We start from the raw sequence: 19,785 nt of genomic DNA on the forward strand, positions 1-19,785 counted from the left end.
AGCTATTCATCACATTCTCTTTTTATAGCTTTGGAAGGCGGTGGAACCCTAGCTGGATTTCCCGTCCTATTTAGAATGCTTGACAACCATATCACTTAATTGTTTTCTTATCATCCCACTTGGCTTAAGAGGTCTTTGGATATTTGAGACCGTTTTCAAATCTATTAGCAACATGGTCATGAGAACTCTCAGATATTTGTAATTACCACGAAAGCCTTAATCATCTTTAAGAAGATGTCTCATTTTAAAAGGATGGTGAGAGATGATTTTACAAAGTATATTCAGGTTTATGATAAGGTCGTTGCCTCGTCAAGTCTTTTATAGACTTGTCATACATACTGTCTCGATAGTACGTGCCACCAATCATGACCACGTGTAATTCGTTGCTATTCCCTTACTAGAGGTGTGTGTACAATTCTATACATCTTTACTTTTTGCGAGTGATGTGGGGCAAAAGACACCCTGTGTGAGTACGATTTCCTAATTATTAGGTGCATGGTGTCGAGATGTGGTGGCTTCGTGTTGGTCCACAAAAACGGGTGTAAACAGCTGAATGAGACAACAAAACTGATATTTCCATCGGGTCATCCACATGGTGAGGCCTACCTTATGCACGGCTCAAAGTCATGTAAACGTGTGTGGCCACGGTCAAAGGTGCTTGTGGGCCCAAAACTCTCTTCTTTGATAACTTCACGGGACATGAGAACACAAAAGTAAAAAAGTAGACAGCATGAACTAGTTTAAGACTAAAGAATTGACTAAGTTAAGAATATTCTCTTCTGAGTAGGATTTCTTTAAGGAGAGTGTCTTAAGGATAGGAAAAAAGAAAAGAACTAACTCGTCTTGGGTAACGGTGGCAATGGTCAGATCGATGGAAACTAAGTGAGGAGTCATGAGAAAGTGAGATTAGGGTTTGGTGGTTGTGCCCAAGGGCGAAAGAAGCTATGTGTTGATGGGGACTTTTCCTCTCCATCCTACTTACTGCAAACACTCACAAAGAGGCTTCCTAATCCCACACGCTTCCCATGCATGCCTCCACATTTGTACAAGATCCAAGCTGTCCGTTAGTTTGAACTGATAGTGCACCTTCCCTGGCACAAAAATCAGAGGCATTCGTGCACTGGGCCGGCCACAATTTTGAAACAAATGGACGGTTAAAAAAATGTTGGCGAATGGTATACACTAATGTGCCACATATGCTGCATCAATGGCAGACTAGCCTGATTCTTTGCCCACGGCATCCTCACACCACGGCCCACCTGATGGAAGTCCTGGATTTCACACGCTGTGCCATGTTGGCACGTGTGAGGAATTGTACGTGGGGATGGGAGGGGAAACTGCCTTACTACCAAGTGCCATAAAATAGTTCAAAGGGAATTCCTTGTGGAAGAGGACTCTCTCTCTCCTCTTCTCCTACTAATTAAAGACAGCAAGTAAAGACAAAAGAGGGAATTTAACACCAAGGAGGTGGGACATGGATACTTAGCCTTGCATGACGGTCAACATCTCATACATTTTCATTTTCAATTTGTTTTTTTTTTTTCTACTTTCTCATATAGATATTCTAGATTTTGAAGTGACCAAGAATTTTCACCATGTGGTTAACGCGTGGACCCGCACCTCAGTGGGCCACATCACGACCAGCAATGTAAAATCAAGTCTAAAAAAAAATATGGAGTGTGTGTACTGACATGGGTGTGTACTAACAACCTAACCCTATATATATATATATAGAGAGAGAGAGAGAGAGAGGGGTTCACGCGGTTTGGCCTGCCTGACTTTTGGATCATACCAATTTTTTGGAAGTCCCTTCGACTTAGTTAGTCTCACCTGATGAACTGGTTAGATGACATATAAAAATCATGTTGGGCTGACATTTCAACCTATGGTTGGGATCCTCTCCCCATTGTTCATTGCAGTGTGGCTCACATGGGTTGTGGATCTTGTTGATTGTTTATACAAGGGCCTAATGTTGAGGGGCACATCTGATGGATGGAGTAGATGTCACAAAGACGACAGTGGACCCTGCATAGCTTGGGATGTTGTACGTCCTGCCTGAGACAGGTGTTGTAGCAGATTCCGGTCCATTCTCATCACCGTTCAGTCTTGATCAAATGTGGTCCCATAAAGTAGCTTGCTTACGGGACAGTCGGATTCTCTTTCGTGATAAGGAACGGTGAAAGTAACTTTGATTAACTCGTTTTATAACCATTCATTTTCTTTACCCAGAGTCCTTCAATTTGAACGGTTGGAATTGTTTGAACAGTGTGAACTTTGTGCTCTGTCCCATCCAAGATAGAGAATGAGAACTGCTGATGATTAGAGACAGAGGAAGTAACAAAATACTCGGTTTTCTCTGGTCTGTCTACAACGCTTCTTTTTGAAGAAATTATCAGGTACTTTCCCAGCGTAGCCCCGTGAAGATCAGTACAATCCAAGCATTAGCTGACAACACAATCAAAATCAATGAATGGAGACCATCTCACTCGACGAAAATGTTGGCCTACCTCATCAACGGATCAGATAGATATTCCAGACCATTTTGTACAGATCAGATAGATGATACTTGTATAAGAATGGCAGTAAATAAGAAATCCAACTGTCCAAATTCAATGCACATGTGTAGTTCACTTATCTATTGAGTGTACCATCCTGATTTTTGGTACATGGCACGTCCACAGCATGGACTACCCGATGAATGGTCCGGATCTGTGATCTGTAAGGCATCCAACGGTCGAAGGAGGCCAGCATGGTAGCTGTCACACGGAGCCCCGCATTCTATCAAAATCCATCAATATCCATAAGCTATCATTCCCTAAGCCCACACGCGTGTTCAATAAAATTCATGTACTCGCCACATATATGCCAGATTGCCATGATATGTCCAAGGTCCAACAATCCATAAGAACCGCAACACTGATCAGATGGACCAAAGTTTGCCAAAAAAATTGTACGGCTGTGAATAACTTGGCTGAAGTTTCCTAACTCATCCACCTGTTTCCAATATTGGGGTCCACATGCTGATTGGACCAGATTTTATTTTTGGGAAACATGTAAAAGCTCAGATCTACCTGATGGATGGATTAGATCTTGCACTTATGCACCACGCTGACACATGTATGGCATGGATGCAAGTTTTATTGCACACGTGTGTGCGCTTAGCAAAGCTCATGCAGATGCAGAGAGAGGGAAAAAATAGAAGCATAGGCAAACTGGATTTATAAATTAAAAGGGCGTTCAAGGCAAAGGAAGAGATTGTCTTTACATGAAGAAGATAGCCAGTGGCGTGGACAGCTTATTTTAAAGCCCGACCCTCCTTTCCATCAACTAAATTCCAATTGCTCACTTCAAAACATGGGGTGATAAACTCGGTGCTAGGGTTTCTTTGTCTCTTTTTGCACCAAACCACTTCCATTTCAGTATTTATAACCTCCTCACCATTCCAACATTCATCATCTCTCTCTCTACCACATCCCTTCCTAAATGCTACTACATTTACTATCACTACCATGGCTGGAGATCTAAGTCTGCTTTCCTTGACCCAACTCCACGAACTGGCTCAACAACACCCCAACCCTGGTTTGACCCCCGGTTCCTGGATGTGGAATGCCCGACGGCCCACCCCAGACGACAATGACTCATGGGAGGTGAGAGCCTTCGCTGAGGACACCGGGAATATCATGGGTACCACATGGCCTCCTCAGTCCTACACCTGCACCTTCTGCAGGCGGGAGTTCCGTTCCGCTCAGGCGCTCGGAGGACACATGAACGTGCATCGCCGCGACCGTGCCAGGCTCCGCCAGTCACCGCCAGTGCCTGACCCATCTTCATCATCATCTTCCTCCTCTCCTTTCATCTTCCCTACTCAGGAATTCGTTGCAAGCGGTGGTCTATGCCTTTTCTACCCCTTCCCAACCCCTGGAGCTGTCTTTACACCGACACCCGCCAATGGCTGCTTGGAATCACCTTCAACTCAACTATCCATTGCTCCCTGTGCTCCTTCCATGACAAACAATGCAACTTCATCTAGCTCACCTTCCTTCAGTTACCCAAGCAAGGTAGAATCCAAAGTGCCCATTAACAATAACAGCAACGACAGCACCATCACCAACAACAACAGTGACAACAACAGCAAGAGCAAGAACTACAGCAACAACAACACCCACAACGATCCAGTTCCAGTCATTGAAGAGCTGGATCTAGAGCTTCGACTAGGGCAAAGGCCGCCACGTCACTAAAAGAGAAGTCATATTGTATTATCTATATTCATATATTAATTTTGATGCTTATTGTTTGAAGATGTGATTTGTTTTTATAGCTAATGTCAGCTGATATCTTCTGTCGTAGATTTATTATTATTTTTTTTTCCTGCCTTACCTACGAGTTGGATTGAAGGTATGATATCAGGAAAATGGTGGGTATGAGAGGGGAAGAGTAGCTGCAATTTGTGAATGGGCATTAGAAAATAACATGATAATTAACCATGATTAGGAAATGATATTAGAGTTGGGTAATGAATCAGTACATCTTGCAGTGCAGTGTCATTTTCTATTACACATCTTTCCTATCAAGCTCCTGTCTAGCCATTTCCGTAGGAAGGATATCCTTCATGATGCGCCACACAACTTTAGCTCCTCCTTTCTACAAATACAAAAATGCCCCTGTAAGAGAGATGCATTGAGAAGAACTTTGATACTCTGGCAGAGTGTGATGGATGATACACAGGCACTTACATATTACTTAGTAATTGCGTGCGTAGCATAAAAGTAATTCAATTCAATCGGACTAAAATCCTCTGTAAAATCTGTTTTGTGTGTAACATCCACTCCAAACATCAAGTTTGCCCCTCGATTTTCTTTTTCTTTTCCGGAGATACAAAGTCGAGGTGGGCCACACACCACAGGACAATAGAGAGGGAACATAAACCGTAGGTTATAAAGTGCATATTCCATCCAGTTCGTTCATCAGGTATGTCTGGCCAGGGGGAACAAACGCTCAAAAAATCAGCCTAGCCTGAAACTTTGATAGACCACGCCATGTGAATTTAGAGGTTTTAGGCATGTGTGGCTCACCTGAGTTTCATATCTCACAAATTTTGAGATGTACTGTAAAAGTGAAAAGGCTCACCTAATGATCTGAGTGGATGTCAGCCCTACAGAACTCGTGTTTTGCCCCTGAATGCAATTAGAATTAGAGAAACTCTCCAAATGATAGGTCCCTGTTTAGATTCATGCAGCAAACGTGTCAGCTTGCAGGTGCGTTGGGCATTGAATAGTGCAAAGGTGGTCCCCACCATCAAGATGGTCACATGAAAAATCAGATTGTTTACCATTAGTAAACATGTGCCAACTTGACAGGCTGTGCATTTTGCCAAGGAATCTGAACCGTTCAATTAGTGGACTACATCTTGGATAAAACACAATCCTACCAACCCTTCACGTCTGCACTTTCACTTAGTGGGCCAACCTTTTGGATGAATGTAATCCTGCAAACACTTCATGAGTGCACTTTGGCAAGTAAAAGGAATTTGGAACGTCCATTTAGGGACCAATTTTGGGGGGCTAGCGAGAGTGGATCGATAACTATTAGATCCATCACCCATTTCCTTGGAAAGTTTAAGCAATGGTTCAGATTACACAATCCATGATGTGGCCTACTTAGTCATTCTAGATTGGGTCATGCATGATGTGGCCTACTTACTCCAAATTAACAGATTGATGGATAAGCTGTTGAAATATTTGATTGGCAAGATTTTGGTAACACGTGTAATACACCTGAGTAGCACAAGCTGGGGCGCGAGTTTCTTTCCGGAAATTCTTGTAATCCAAATCTTCGTGGAGCTCATTGTGAAGTTTGTGTAAAAATCCACTCCGTTCACCGATTTTGCCAGCTCATGATAGGATGATATTCCAAGATAGAAGGTAGATCCAGGACTCAAGTGGACTACATCAGAGGAAACACCCACCATTAAAGCCTTCTTTCGGATAACCGTGATGTTGACACGACATCGTACCGGGATGAGGAGAAACACAAGTATCAGTCTGATACAAAACTTGGTGGGCCTAAAAAAGATCAGTGGTGGGTGTTTAATCTCCATTATTTCTTGTGGTGGGGCTACTTGAGTCTGGTATTCTGGCTTTTTCTCGGGGGTCTGATCCTTAACATGTGTTGTAGAAACTGATAACATGGTGGGCCCAGTAAAGTTTTGGGTCATGGGAACTACCTCCACTGTTACAAGAAACTAGACTCAATGTGTACTCATAGCTCTGTGGTGTTCAGATGGGGCAGGATTTTATTGAGTCGGGTGGGCACTGTTAGAGGTGGGGCAGCCTGATAACTTTGAGAGAGTGAATTAGTTGAAGCCCCTGCCTTAACGTAAAGCACCTCGCTTGCATTTTATATCCATCCCATCCATCCATTTCATAACCCAAGGCATGAGCTCAAAAATGAAAAAGTCCATATGTCACGTGGATCATACTATAGGAAAACAGGGGTGATTGAAGGCCCTGCCATTAAAAACTTTATAAGGCCCACCGTAATGTTTATGTGCCATCTAACTTGTGGATGAGGTCACAAAAAACTAGATAAAAGGAAAAAAAAAAAAAAAATCAATTCATCCAAAACTTTTGTCCCATTAAAAGTTAATTATCATTGCTTCCTATGGTATGGTCCAACTGAGAATTGGATCTGTTTTATTTATTTATTTATTTCCTCAAACCTCAAAATAATACGGCAAAAATGGATGGATGGTGTGGATATAAAATACATAAATCAAGATGGGCTCCACGGTAAGGGCCGCACCGTCCTTGGTGAGCTCTATTCAAATCCTGACACGTCCGAACACCACCAATTCGTGGGGCTGGGAGCACCACGTAATCCACGTCGGAAGTAACTCGCTTCAGACGCGCGGATTGGGTTATACTGCGCCTCTGAGTGGGTTTTATCCACACCGTCTATTCAAATTTTTTTCATCAGTTTGGCAGTTCAGGGTGAAATTCCAAAAATGATGGAGTTCCAAGAATCAAGTGGACCATACATTGGAGGTTAAACACATACCGTTCAAAACTTTTTAAGGACATTAGAAGTTTTGGATCAATCTTATATATATATATATATATATATATATATATATATATATATATATATATATATATATATATATATATATATATATATATCTGTTTTCCCTTCATCCAGGTCTATGTGAAGTTATGAACAGGCTGGATGGCAATTAACCATCACGGTGGGCCCTAAGAAGATTTCAACGGTCAGTGTCATTATCACTGCTGCTCCCTGTGATTTGGTCCACTTGATGCTTGGATCTGTCTCATTTTTAGGTTTATGCCCTAAAATGACGTTGCAAAATGGATGGACGGTATGGATAAAACCCATACCTCACGGAGGCCCCTGAGAGCCCCAGTCCATTTCTAGCTTGGGGACCGGCTACGGCGACGCGGAAAGCCGGAAACTCGTGTCATTTCACGTAAAGACTGGAAGTCTGGAAGCTTCGTCTGCTTAGATTAGTTTCCTAAAACGCAAATTCAATCCTAATATAAATCATTACAATTTTGTTTGGTTCTCCAATTTTCCTCTTTCTTCTCAGTTTATCATCTACTTACAGAAAAGCCTCTCTCTCTCTCCTTCTCTCCGGCAGAAAAGCTCGATCCGTTCCGTTTTTCTTCTCTTGGACCGTCTATCGAGGTAATACTCCAGCTCACCATATCGCCTAACTAATATTTCATTGAGTTAATATTTCAACTAACCTCCATACTATCTTGATGGGTGATCAAGAATTTTTATTTTTTTACCATTATGTCAAGGGCTGTTAATGTGATACAGAGTGTGAATAAATCAAGAAAAAAAAATTTTGATTTGAGAAAATAATAAAATCAATTTTATTTTTCGTTTTGAATTCTAATAACTTACATCTTACTTCTTAAATATACACTTCTTAGCCATTAATCTAATAGTTAGGGATTTTCAATCAGTAAGACTCTAGAGATATAATCCATTAGCAGTATCCTGCAATTTAAATGATTAAGATGGTTGTGCATTGAGAGGAGCACTAATGTTTGTTTTATATATATATATATATATATATATATAGAGAGAGAGAGAGAGAGAGAGAGAGAGAGAGAGAGAGAGAGACACACTACTATGAGGTCAAATTGGTTGGAACTTCCAATGAGGTTGAGCTGTGTGAGCCCCTAATGTGTGTTGAACATCTATCCCATCAGCCAGATGCACCATTTCATGGTGGGCCATGGGCTTTAAAATCAAGTCAATCCATGACTTGAGTAGGCTACACCACATACAACAGATGAGAGGAGTTACCCTCCCATTAAAACATTCATATTCGTGTATTGGGCCCACCGAGATATGGTTCACAAATCCATCCCATATATTGTGTGTGTCCCCACTTGGATGAGGGGTTAGACCAACTTTCAGCTGCATTCAAAACTCAACTAGACCCCACCAAATGCTTTTATATGTTTTAAGCATGTCTTCACATGGTTTTAGATGGCATGGCCTACCAAAATTTCATATCCGGCTGATTTTTAGGATATCTCATAACCTAAAGAGGACCCATTAAATGCAGTGTGATGTTCGACAAACATCAAGGTGGTTCGCACACAGCTTGGCCTCACAAGAAGTTCCCGTGAGGTAACTTTATAGTGTGTGTGTATTCAAAACTATTTTTTCTTTAATTTTTTTAATATATCTCTTAAACTATTTAATGGTTAATAATTCTAATAGTTGGGGTGGGATTGAACCCGATTCATAATTCAGATTGCAACTCCCAAGAAAAGATATTTTATCAATTAATCTCGTTCTAACTTTTGAAGAGGTTTGTTTCAATACATCCTACATATTACAATACAATATAGTTCGTAACTCTAAAATTTGCACCTGGTCTTTTCAGATACTCTCAACTTTTGAATATTTTAATTCACTGATTATATAAAGCTTACGATGGCCGTTAATATTCGAAGCAAAAGAGCCAAATTATCGAGGGGTGTAAATGGTCTGATTGGAAAATTTTATTCGCTCTCTTTCCACTGTGCAAAGAGAGTTTTGTCATATAAACGGTTTGGATTGTTGGAAGATGGCCCAGATATGCTTGCTAACTCGACTTGCCCTCTCAGACGCACCCTTACACGCAGCAACAGGATCAATCTGGAAGTTTATGAGACGTGACCGGCGAATGAGGTGGGACCACATTGAAAATTATCATAAAATAAAATTAGGATGGTTCGACTTATCAAGTAGGGCAACGCTATACAAGAAGAATAGATGGTTCAAAGATAATTTAGACCGTCCATGTTGAAGAGACTCTCAGTAGGGGTCTGATGAGTAGATCACCATCGTTAATCTTGCATATAGTAATTTTCCCGGTGGGATCCACATTGTGCACGGCTCAGATGTATCTTACACCTTCTAGGTTGGCAAGTTTGCTGCGTGTAAGTGTCCGCGTATGGAACCAGCTTACACTGCGTGATAGACAAAAAGGAGTTTATGCGGTTGTGATTGAACGCTCACCGTTAAAAACTTCTGATATTTATGTTTTCATTTCATCGTGGTCTTTGTGACCTTATCAATAGGTTGGATGGAAAATAAACATTAAGTGGGTATTGAAAAGTTTTTAATGGCAGCCGTTCAATCACAACTGTTTCTTGTGGTGTGGTCCACCTGGAGATTTGGATTTGCGTTGATTTTTGCCCAAATGTCTACAATGATACGGAAAAATAGATGGACAGTGTGGATGAAACCCATACATCATGGTGGGGCACGGAGCTTCTCCCACAGCACTGAGTCACAAACCAACATGTTTTGCGTAGGCCTCATTTCCGATCATGTTAGGTGTGCCAATCAAATCCTGCCACGTCCCAATTTCACCCGGCTAAGTGGTGTTGGGATCGCTACGCAATCCACGTACCGGGAAACTGGACGCGGAAACTCGTGTGAAGTTTCCGTTGCTTAAAAGAAATAGAAAGTTTCCTAAAACAGTACCTAAAATAGAAACTTAATCCTTATAAAAATATATTTCAATCTTGTTTTGTTATCAATTTTTCATATCAATTCTCTTCTCAGTTCATCATCTACTTGCAGAAAGCCCTTCTCTCCCCCTCTGGAAGAAAGCTCCGACCGTGATTTTCTTCGCTTAAATCAGCTCCATCCATTAAGGTAATATTCCTCCTCCACTTATTATCAGAGTTAATATTCCATCAAGTAAATACTCTAACAAACTTCCATACTAACTTCCATACTACTCTAACAAACTTCAAATAGTCAATGTTGCAATAAAGCCATCAATGTAGCAGAACCAAAACCATAAGTAGAAGTTTAAATGGGTAAACCAAAACAGCTAGGCCCTGGACATTAATTTGGTGCTTCCCTTGAATGGAATGTTAAAATAAAAATTAAAAAAAATTAAAAAAAAAAATTAAAAAACCTCTCAAATTACAATTTCTAATTCATTGATTATATAAAGATTATGATAGATATAAATATTCAAAGGAAGCTAATTATCAAGTGTTGAAATTGTCTGATTAGGAAATTTTTTATTTGTTAACTGTAGAAGGTTTTCATACATCAGATAAAATTTTGAACATGTGATCAATGCATAAGGTGGGACCACGTTGAAAAGGATTATAAGACAAAATTAGATAGGATGGTTCGGTTATTAAGTAGGCAACACTATACGAGACGAATGGAGGGTTCAAAAACAATTTTGACGGTCCACGTTCAAGATACTCAAGTAGGGGGCTGATAACTAGACCCACCTGAATCTTGTATTTGGTAATTTTCCAGGTGGGTTCCACATTGTTCACAGATCAGATGTACCCCCACGTGTTCCAGGTTGGCAACTTTGCTGCGTTTAAATGTGCGTGTATGGAAATAACTTACCACTACGTTATAGACAAAAAGGAGTTATCCGGTGGTGTCGTATCTGTTGGAAGGAATGGAATCCTTTGCAACACCCGTTGTACGCAGCGGGTAAAACACCCAACCTCTGCGGGATACGTCATGTTGTTTGTGTGAAATCCACTCCGTCCTTCAGCTTCTCCTTCTCATGTTCACCGTACATCCAAAATCAGGTGGGCCACAAGACGGTGAAAAATACACGATGCGGCCCGCTTCATTTTGGGTCATTCTGATATTTGGAATATCTGTTCATAATAGTGAGTGACACATGATGAACGGGTTGGATGGAATATAAAAACTGTCGTATTGCCCCGTGTATCGTCTGATTTTTTGCCCAAGGCCTAACAAAGTTGCGCACCAGATGGACGGAGTTGATCTCATACGCACGACACGGTTGGGCCACGGGTGTTTTACTGCCGTGTAAAACAGGTGTTGCAGAGAAATCTGGCCCCTGTAGTAGTGGAATGGCAGCACATAGAAAGGGGCCTGTCTCTGATACTGAACTCAGATCCTATGTTAAAAGCAACCCAGCTCTCTCCCAAAAAGAAACACAACACACGCACCCAAATGTTTTCAATGTATCATCTCTTTCATGTTTCATCTAATCCCTGATGGCTACTACTCATTCCACCGTCACCACCACTCCACTCACCACTGTCACCACAGCATAACAGTCTCCGTCGTACATTCTGCCCGCTTAACGTCCATTCACAGTCCTGGAACTTTTCTCTTGGCTTTTTACTAGATTCTGTTCATGATTTCGTTTCGATAAATGATCGAATAAAGATTCATTACATCCTACGTGTCATAAATGTAAAAATATCCTATCCGTTAAAACGTTGGGCCATACCATGATGATCACTTGAAATGAAAATCAGGCCCATTCATTCATTGGGTTGTCCACACCAGTACAATGATCAGTCCAACGGTTTTCGATTTATTTTGACGCTGTGTCCCACTCAGTGGGTGGATCGGGTTGATTTTCTCCCCACGCAATAATCACGACGTGGCCAACCGTTTTCGCGAATTTGATATCTCATATATGTTATACGTTGATAGGAAAGAGCTGTACGGAGTCTTTAAGTGGTCATGTCTCTTTCCGTTGAGTCTGCCAATTCCATGCGTGTCGGAGCCCTGCGCAGAAACACGTGCCAATATGAAACAAATGTGCCAGATCAGATCTATCAATCAAGTTGGTTACACTATTTTAGATATCATTCCATATTATTAAAAAAAAAAAAAAAAAAAATTCATCACACCTCAGGTAGCCAACAAAATACGAATAAATGAACGGCTGACAACATTTGTTTGACCATCAGTTCACTTTGTATGCTGTGACGATCTGAATAGTCTAAGTATATTTTCAATCTTTAGAAAGGTAAGATCTTGCTCAAATATTCCAAATTGGCACGCGTGGTTGCATGTGGATTGGTAGGGCCCACGCGTGTAGAATTATCAAACCTGATTTTATTTTATTTATTTATTTCATGGTTGCTATATATGGCAGGTCATATAGGCTCGGATTGTGATTGGACGGTATTGATCGCTCTGGGGCTACTATCTGGAGACGTTGACGTGTGAGGCCAACAAACGCTTGCCAGATCACTGCTAAGGTTAGACCGCATTTTCCTTGCCCCCGTGTCATTCTAAGCATGTCGCACAGGTGTATCAGATCTAAACCGTCCTTTGGGCTTAGAATGGTAACTGTGCCATGGTTAAAAAATCAGTGTTTTGCTCCTTATAGAAATTTACCAATTACCAACGGGTCTCTCCATAATATTTCGAGAAAATAGACGGAAATATATTATCGTGATATTACAACGAGATTTTAAAATATCGTGTCATTGTGATGGTAATATTGCAATATTAACACAAAATATGGTAAAAACTATGTAAAACTATTGTAGTGATTAAAAAATATAAAAAAATCTCCCAATAATACCGTGATAAATTCACTAAAGCACATGATATTACCGTAAGATTTTTAAAATATTATATTTTTATCACGATATTAGCAAAAAAAAGTAAAACCTAAAGGATTTTGTTTTATAAATATTTAAAATTTTTAAATTTATTTATTAAGAAAAACCTTCCCCTGCCCACCAAATGTAATGAGAAATCCGTGATAACTTTTTAGAACTCATCTCACTTATTTTGAACCTAAAATCTGAATGATTCCCGTGATGCGGTACCACGCGTCCAACCTTTAACTTTTGTCTTGATTCAAAACTTTATTAGACCACAGCAAAAGGAAAATTTTTCATTCATATCATTTGCATCTATTTGCCATGGCCCACCATAGTTTTGCATTAGGTTAAAAGCCAGGCCTTCAACCGTTTGGATTTTAGTTCATGACACATGTACAAAGGTTATTAAGGAAAGCGGGACTCTATTTATTAATTCACTATATATATTTCTAAATCTTTTTTCCCATGACAAGAAAATGGTTAGAACAAGAATTGTCAATATGATAAAACCTATATATATATATATATATATATATATATATATTAACTCATTTACTAATTTACAACATATAGTTTTGTTTAAAAAAATCTTTTTGGTGAGATTTTCATTATAATTTCAACAACAACAACAAAAAAAAAAACCCCTCAAATTTCAAACAAGAGATTTCTAGGCAGAAAAAATTGAACATGTTTGAATAAATATTTTTAAATATTTTATTTTTCGAGAGATTTTTTGATAATATCCTAGAAAAACCTCAAAACTGAAAATCTCCTCCAGTTACTTAATTGTTGTTAGTTAGTTGGGAAAGTTTACTTAATTGCTGTTTACTTAGTTAATTACCCTGGTTAGCGAATTCCACATGCGTATGGTGCAATGTACATCTTGGTCGGATTCATACGTCACCGAGTGACACGTGTGACGGCTGAGATCTCCAGCAGGTGCAGTGTTTAGATATTCTGAAATAAAAATCAAGCCTTTTCACACCTTGGGTGGGGCACACCGTATCAAAACAAATGAAATGGCTAAAAAAGAAGATTGTAATCGTCCATGTATTTTGCAAGATGTGGCCCCACTGACGCACGAAATTGTCTGATTTGTTACTCCTATGATCTAAGCATTATTTCCAACCTTTTTGAAAGCTCAGATCCCAAGCACTTGTTTCACATTCGAACGTGTGGCCAATTGCGGATGTGTGCTTACTAAACGCGTGTGGAATTCGCAACCTAAGTTTCTTAATTCTTGGTCTGTTAGGATTAGTTTCCAAATGAAGTAAAGTGGATTAGGAAAAGAACTGGACGTGTCTACAACTAACCGAGAACCACATGAAGTAAAGTTTTAATCAAATCCAATCCGTCCATCAGATGACTCGTCACATTTTCAACCTATTTTCTAAACTTAAGTTTAATAAAACACTCAGGTGGGCCACAACAAAGGAAAAAGTTGTAAAATCATTCGTAGAAAACTCCAAATGCCCGTTTGTAGCCCATGTGAGTATTGCAATTAATGTACTTATTCCTGGAGAGTACATTCATCCTTTTGTCGCGGGTCAGATGAATGTATTGGATATCATAAACAAGCCATGGTACTGGACTGCACACACAGTTTTGATGATTTTAATGGTAGAACTTCTTATCTTAACCGTTCACTTTGCGTAGCCCACCTGAGTTTCTACGAGACCTGAAATTAGAAACCCGAGTAAAACCCATGGCGGCGCACCTAATGGACGGGTGGATTTACTACACAAGAAATATGGGTGAATAGTAACGCCCATGCATGACTGCATAGTGACGCAAGCTTTTTTTAGTTTTTTAGAAACACGCAACTGTCAGGACTCAGGAGGTGCTCTCATATGGGGTGCGGCTTTGCCGGATCCCCTGACCGTGGGCCCCACTGTGATTTATGTGCGTTACATCCACGCCGTCCAACCATTTTTACAGATCATTTTAGAGCATGATCCCAAAAATAAAGTTGATAAAAATCTTAGGTACACTGCACCACAGGAAACAGTCGTGATTGAATCTCCATCATTAAAAAATTCATGGGGTCCACCAGCATGTATATTTCCCATCCAACCTTTTTATACAGTCACAAAGACCTGTATGAAGAGACCACACAATTATCATCTTGATTAAAATCTTTTGTAGCCCACAAGAAGCTTTTAATAATCAATTACTACTGTTTCCTGTACTATGATCTACCTGAGATCTGGATCTGCTTCATTTTTTTGATCATGCCCTACAATGAGTTTTCAATATGGATGGACGGCGTGGATGTATGGCACAAAAATCAAAGTGGGCCCCACAGTCAGGGGTCCCACCCGGGGATCCACCGAAGCCGCGCCCTATCATATGGTACTGTACCATCCGCACGTGTGGTCGTATTGGCTTGCTTTGGGTCCCACGTCAACTATTCATCAGATCTACCCCGTTCAATTATAATACATGAACTTCGTGGATCCGATGCTCATTCGAGGTAGGCCCCACAAATAGTTACTGTCAACTTTCTTTTTTCTTATATATATATATATAACTGTTAACTCTCTATTTTTTTTTTTCGTTTTTTATTTACGAGCTTTGTTGTATTGTTGTGCACAGATGGTAAGTGAAGAGGATTCAACCCAATCAGCCATGAAACAATATGGAACAACGGAGCCCATCTCATTGGCGGGACCAACAGATGGAGATAATAAGAGAAGCTTGGAATTAGAAAATTTCATGGTGGAGTGTGGTCTTTACGAAAGGAAAGAAGAAGCCATTAAGAGAGAAGAAATTATTTCTGATATCACTAATATAGTAAAATCATGGGTGAAGGAGGTGACACGTCAAAAAGGATACACAAATCAAACAGTTGAAGCTGCAAATGCCATCCTATTAACTTTCGGATCTTATCGATTGGGTGTTCACAGCCCTGGAGGAGACATTGATGCACTCTGCATTGGCCCACACTACGTTGATCGAGAAATAGATTTTTTCATTACATTGCATGGCATATTGGCTTGCATGGAGCAAGTGAGCCAACTTCAACTAATTCCAGATGCTTATGTACCAGTCATGAAATTCAAGTTCCGCGGCATATCCATCGATCTTCTCTATGCCAGTATCTCTCGCATGGTTGTCCCACAAGACCTTGACATCTCGCAAGCATCATCCATACTCCACAACGTCGATGAATCGACCGCTCGAAGTCTTAATGGTTGTAGGGTTGCTGATCAAATCCTCAAGCTGGTTCCGAATGTCGAGAATTTCCAAAAAACACTCCGATGCTTGAAGTTCTGGGCAAAGAAGAGAGGGATTTATTCGAACGTTTCTGGATTCCTAGGCGGTGTGAATTTGGCTATCTTAGTTGCACGTGTATGTCAGCTTTATCCCAATGCAGTGCCTAGCATGCTCGTCTCGCGATTTTTTAGGGTTTACACACAGTGGCGTTGGCCTAATCCTGTGATGTTGTGTGCGATAGAAGAAGACGTGGAGCTTGGATTTCCAGTGTGGGATCCACGTAAGAATCCTCGAGATCGAACTCATCAAATGCCAATTATCACACCCGCCTATCCATGCATGAATTCCAGTTATAATGTTTCGGCTAGCACCCTCCGAGTAATGACGGAGCAATTCGAGAAAAGTAATATGATTTGTGAGGATATCGAGCTGAATAAAAGACATTGGAGTTGTTTGTTCCGGCCCTTTGATTTCTTCAGAACATATAAGAACTATTTGAAAGTGGATGTCGTTGCTAGCAATAGCAAGGACTTGATTGCATGGAAGGGATGGGTGGAATCCCGACTAAGGCAACTGATTCTGAAGATAGAGAGAGATACAAGTGGGACATTACAATGCCATCCATGCCCCAATGACTACTCCAGTAAATCCAAACAATGTCATTGTGCATGTTATATTGGTTTGAAAAGGAAAGAAGGTACCCGAACAGAACAAGTCAAACCATTTGACATTCGCGCAGCCGTAGAGGAATTTAAAGAATTGGTATACATGTGCGTGATGTGGAGGCCTGGAATGGACTTGAATATAGCTCATATCCGTAGGAAGCAAATTCATTCTCATGTGGTTCTTCCTAATTACCCCAATGTCTCCTTTGATGGGGTGAAGAGAGAGATGATCAGCGAGGATGATTCAAGTATGAAGAAACGTATATGTATCTTATTAGAGAGCCAGGTATATGGAAAGACATAATTTTAATATATTTGTTTTATTTTCGAAATTTGATTAGGTTGTAATTTTTTTTGTAGGCCATTACACTTGTATAAATTCAAAGTTATACTTAATAAGAAGAACACAAACAATTTTTAATATTTCAATTCTTGTTTTTTTTTTTTTCTTAATTTTTAAAATGATCTTGGTCTTCAACATAATCCTCTTGATCTTATTCCTATAATTCGGCAAGACATCCTTGCTATCACAACCCCACCTTCAAATTGTCTAATCCGGTCGATTCTTCTCCAGGCTCATCTTTTTTGGTGGCTTTCCTTTACGGCCATGGACCCAAAACCAGCCTCTCTATTTCATACAAGTCCTAAACACCGTTTACTGTTTGACCTATTTTTATGCATTTACCTTTGCCCAAACGATTCTACCCTCCAATTTTGCCACTGTTTCAGTGGGGTCATGCATGAACATCAATGCGTGAAGACGCATGGGTCCACGTGAATGATGCGGATAGCGTACTGACAGCGTTAGTAGCAAGGTGGCTCCAGTCAGTGCTCTCTGGACCCTGATATATATATATATATATATATATATATATAAAATGTGTGTGTGTGTGTTTTATCCAAGCCGTCCATTTATTTTTCCAGATCATTATAGAGCACGATCCCAAAAATGAGTATATCCAAATCACGAGTGGACCACACCACTAAAAAACAGTGGTTACTAATTGCCCACCATTAAAAACTTCCTAAGGTCCTCTGTACTGTTTATTTGTCATCCAACCAGTTGATTAGGTTATGCACACCGGGATAAAGAGAAAAAACGAATATCAGCTTTATACAAAACTTTTGTGCCCCTAAGAAGTTTTTAATGGTTAGTGTTCAATCACCTCTCTTTCTCGTGGTGTGGTCCATATGAGATTTGGATATGTCTTATTTTTGGGATCGTACAATAAAATAGTGTGAAAAAAATGGATGGATGGCGTGGATAGGATAATTAAGTCCACGTGAACGCCTGCATTTGCATGGGATGCTGATTGGATGTTGTCATTGCTCATCTAAACTATGCTTGTGGCCCCATCATGATGTATGATGTAGGTGTTTTATCCACGTTGTCCATCCATTTTTCCAGCTTATTTTAGGGCATGATCCAAAAACGAGGCAGATATAACTCTTAGGTAGACCACACTATAGGAAACAGTGGTATTTGATCACCCACCATTTCAAACTGCTTCTTGTTGGCCACAAAAATTTGGAATCAAGCTCATATTTGTGTTTTCCCTCCATCCACATCTATATGATCTACTAAATGGGCTAGATGACAAATAAACATTACAGTGGACCCAGGAAGTTTATAATGGTGGCATTTAATCACCAGGTTTTCCAGTGGTATAGTACACCTGAGATTTGGATCTACCTCACTTTTTTAGCTCATACCATAAAATAATGATACAAAATGAATGAATGGGGTGGATTGCCTGTGTATCAATGTCATACGCCACTCACTGCCTATCATGTAACTCGGACACGGATTGCCTGGGAAATCTCCCTGTTCATCTGTTTATCCATTTCATGTTAGTTGAAGGGGCCAAAAATGACACGTGTAAGATATATATATATATATAGTAATACGTGCTCACTACTATACCACAGAGACTTCAGATGATATTGTAATTACATCACAATTTGGGTCATTACTCTTGCTCCGGTGGTAGACTCTCAGGAGTTTCAACACCGGGTCAAGGGTTCGAGTACCATAGGTGGTGAAATTCCACTAGTGAGTGTGTGGGGTGTGTGTGCGTGCATGCGTTAAAAAAATATAAATAAATAAATAAATAAATTACATCACATTTTGTTATTTCCATTGTGGATACTGCACATTTCAGCAGCTCTGATCTAGTACACCTGTTCTTTGTAAGTAAATCCTACCATCATGGGGGCACATTTGCATAGTTAGCATTTATACTATCCTAGGGGTGCACTTAACAGAATTGATTGCGATGTGCCATCACCACACACTCTACATTCTATTTCCTGGACATGTGGCCCACCTAATAATCACTCATAATAGAAAAACCAAAGGTTATATTTTTTCCACATATGATATTGATGATTTCCGTCTGCCATTATGCTTTACGTATGCATGCTTGCCTGAACTATTTTTCTCAATTACTATCATGCAATCACTGGTAAAGTGCATGTGTTTGATGGCCCGGATGTTATACACATATCTTGTAGGCCTGACAAGTATTTTCCATGTTGAATATATTAAAATAGATAGAGTACTTTTGTAATTTCATTATTCGAAAAGCACCTGAGAACGTGGATTCTGATGGAATTTTGCAGTAAAATCCCTTACATAATTTTACATAAATATTTTTAAATATTTTTATTTTTTACGATATTCTCCAATAATATCCAAGATTAACCTCAAATTTTCGATCCAAGATTAATTCACCGAGAGGGAGATGAGTGACACGTGTGACATCTGAGATGTCCATCGATCAGGTGCAATACAATTTAAATATTCTGGAATAAAAAGCAAGCCTTGATAGCTGACCCATCGTGTAAAAAATGAAATGAATAGAAAAATTCGTAATCGTTACTTTGCACGTTGTAGGCCACTGAAGCATGAAACTGTCTGATTCGTTCCTCATATGACAATGTCTCAAGCAGATTAAGGGTGACTTGGCAGCCTGAATTTAGAAGTAAAATAGGTGTATTTCATATCCAAG

At 39.9% G+C, this 19,785-nt stretch overlaps 2 protein-coding genes across 2 annotated transcripts; both read left to right on the forward strand.

Moving 5' to 3' along the window:
* Window positions 1–3,300: 3,300 nt before the first annotated feature.
* LOC131233028 (transcriptional regulator SUPERMAN-like) lies at window positions 3,301–4,558 on the forward strand. Its single transcript, XM_058229592.1, has one exon. It carries the CDS (start codon window positions 3,510–3,512, stop codon window positions 4,236–4,238), a length of 729 nt encoding a protein of 242 aa, XP_058085575.1. The 5' UTR covers window positions 3,301–3,509; the 3' UTR covers window positions 4,239–4,558.
* Window positions 4,559–15,488: 10,930 nt separating this feature from the next.
* Window positions 15,489–17,465, forward strand: LOC131233762 (nuclear poly(A) polymerase 2-like). The gene has a single exon (XM_058230550.1). The coding sequence runs from the start codon at window positions 15,489–15,491 to the stop codon at window positions 17,076–17,078; it is 1,590 nt and encodes a 529-aa protein (XP_058086533.1). The 3' UTR covers window positions 17,079–17,465.
* The last annotated feature ends 2,320 nt before the right edge of the window (window positions 17,466–19,785 follow it).

Source organism: Magnolia sinica, chromosome 18, assembly GCF_029962835.1.
Source record: "Magnolia sinica isolate HGM2019 chromosome 18, MsV1, whole genome shotgun sequence".
In the NCBI taxonomy this organism is placed as follows: domain Eukaryota; kingdom Viridiplantae; phylum Streptophyta; class Magnoliopsida; order Magnoliales; family Magnoliaceae; genus Magnolia; species Magnolia sinica.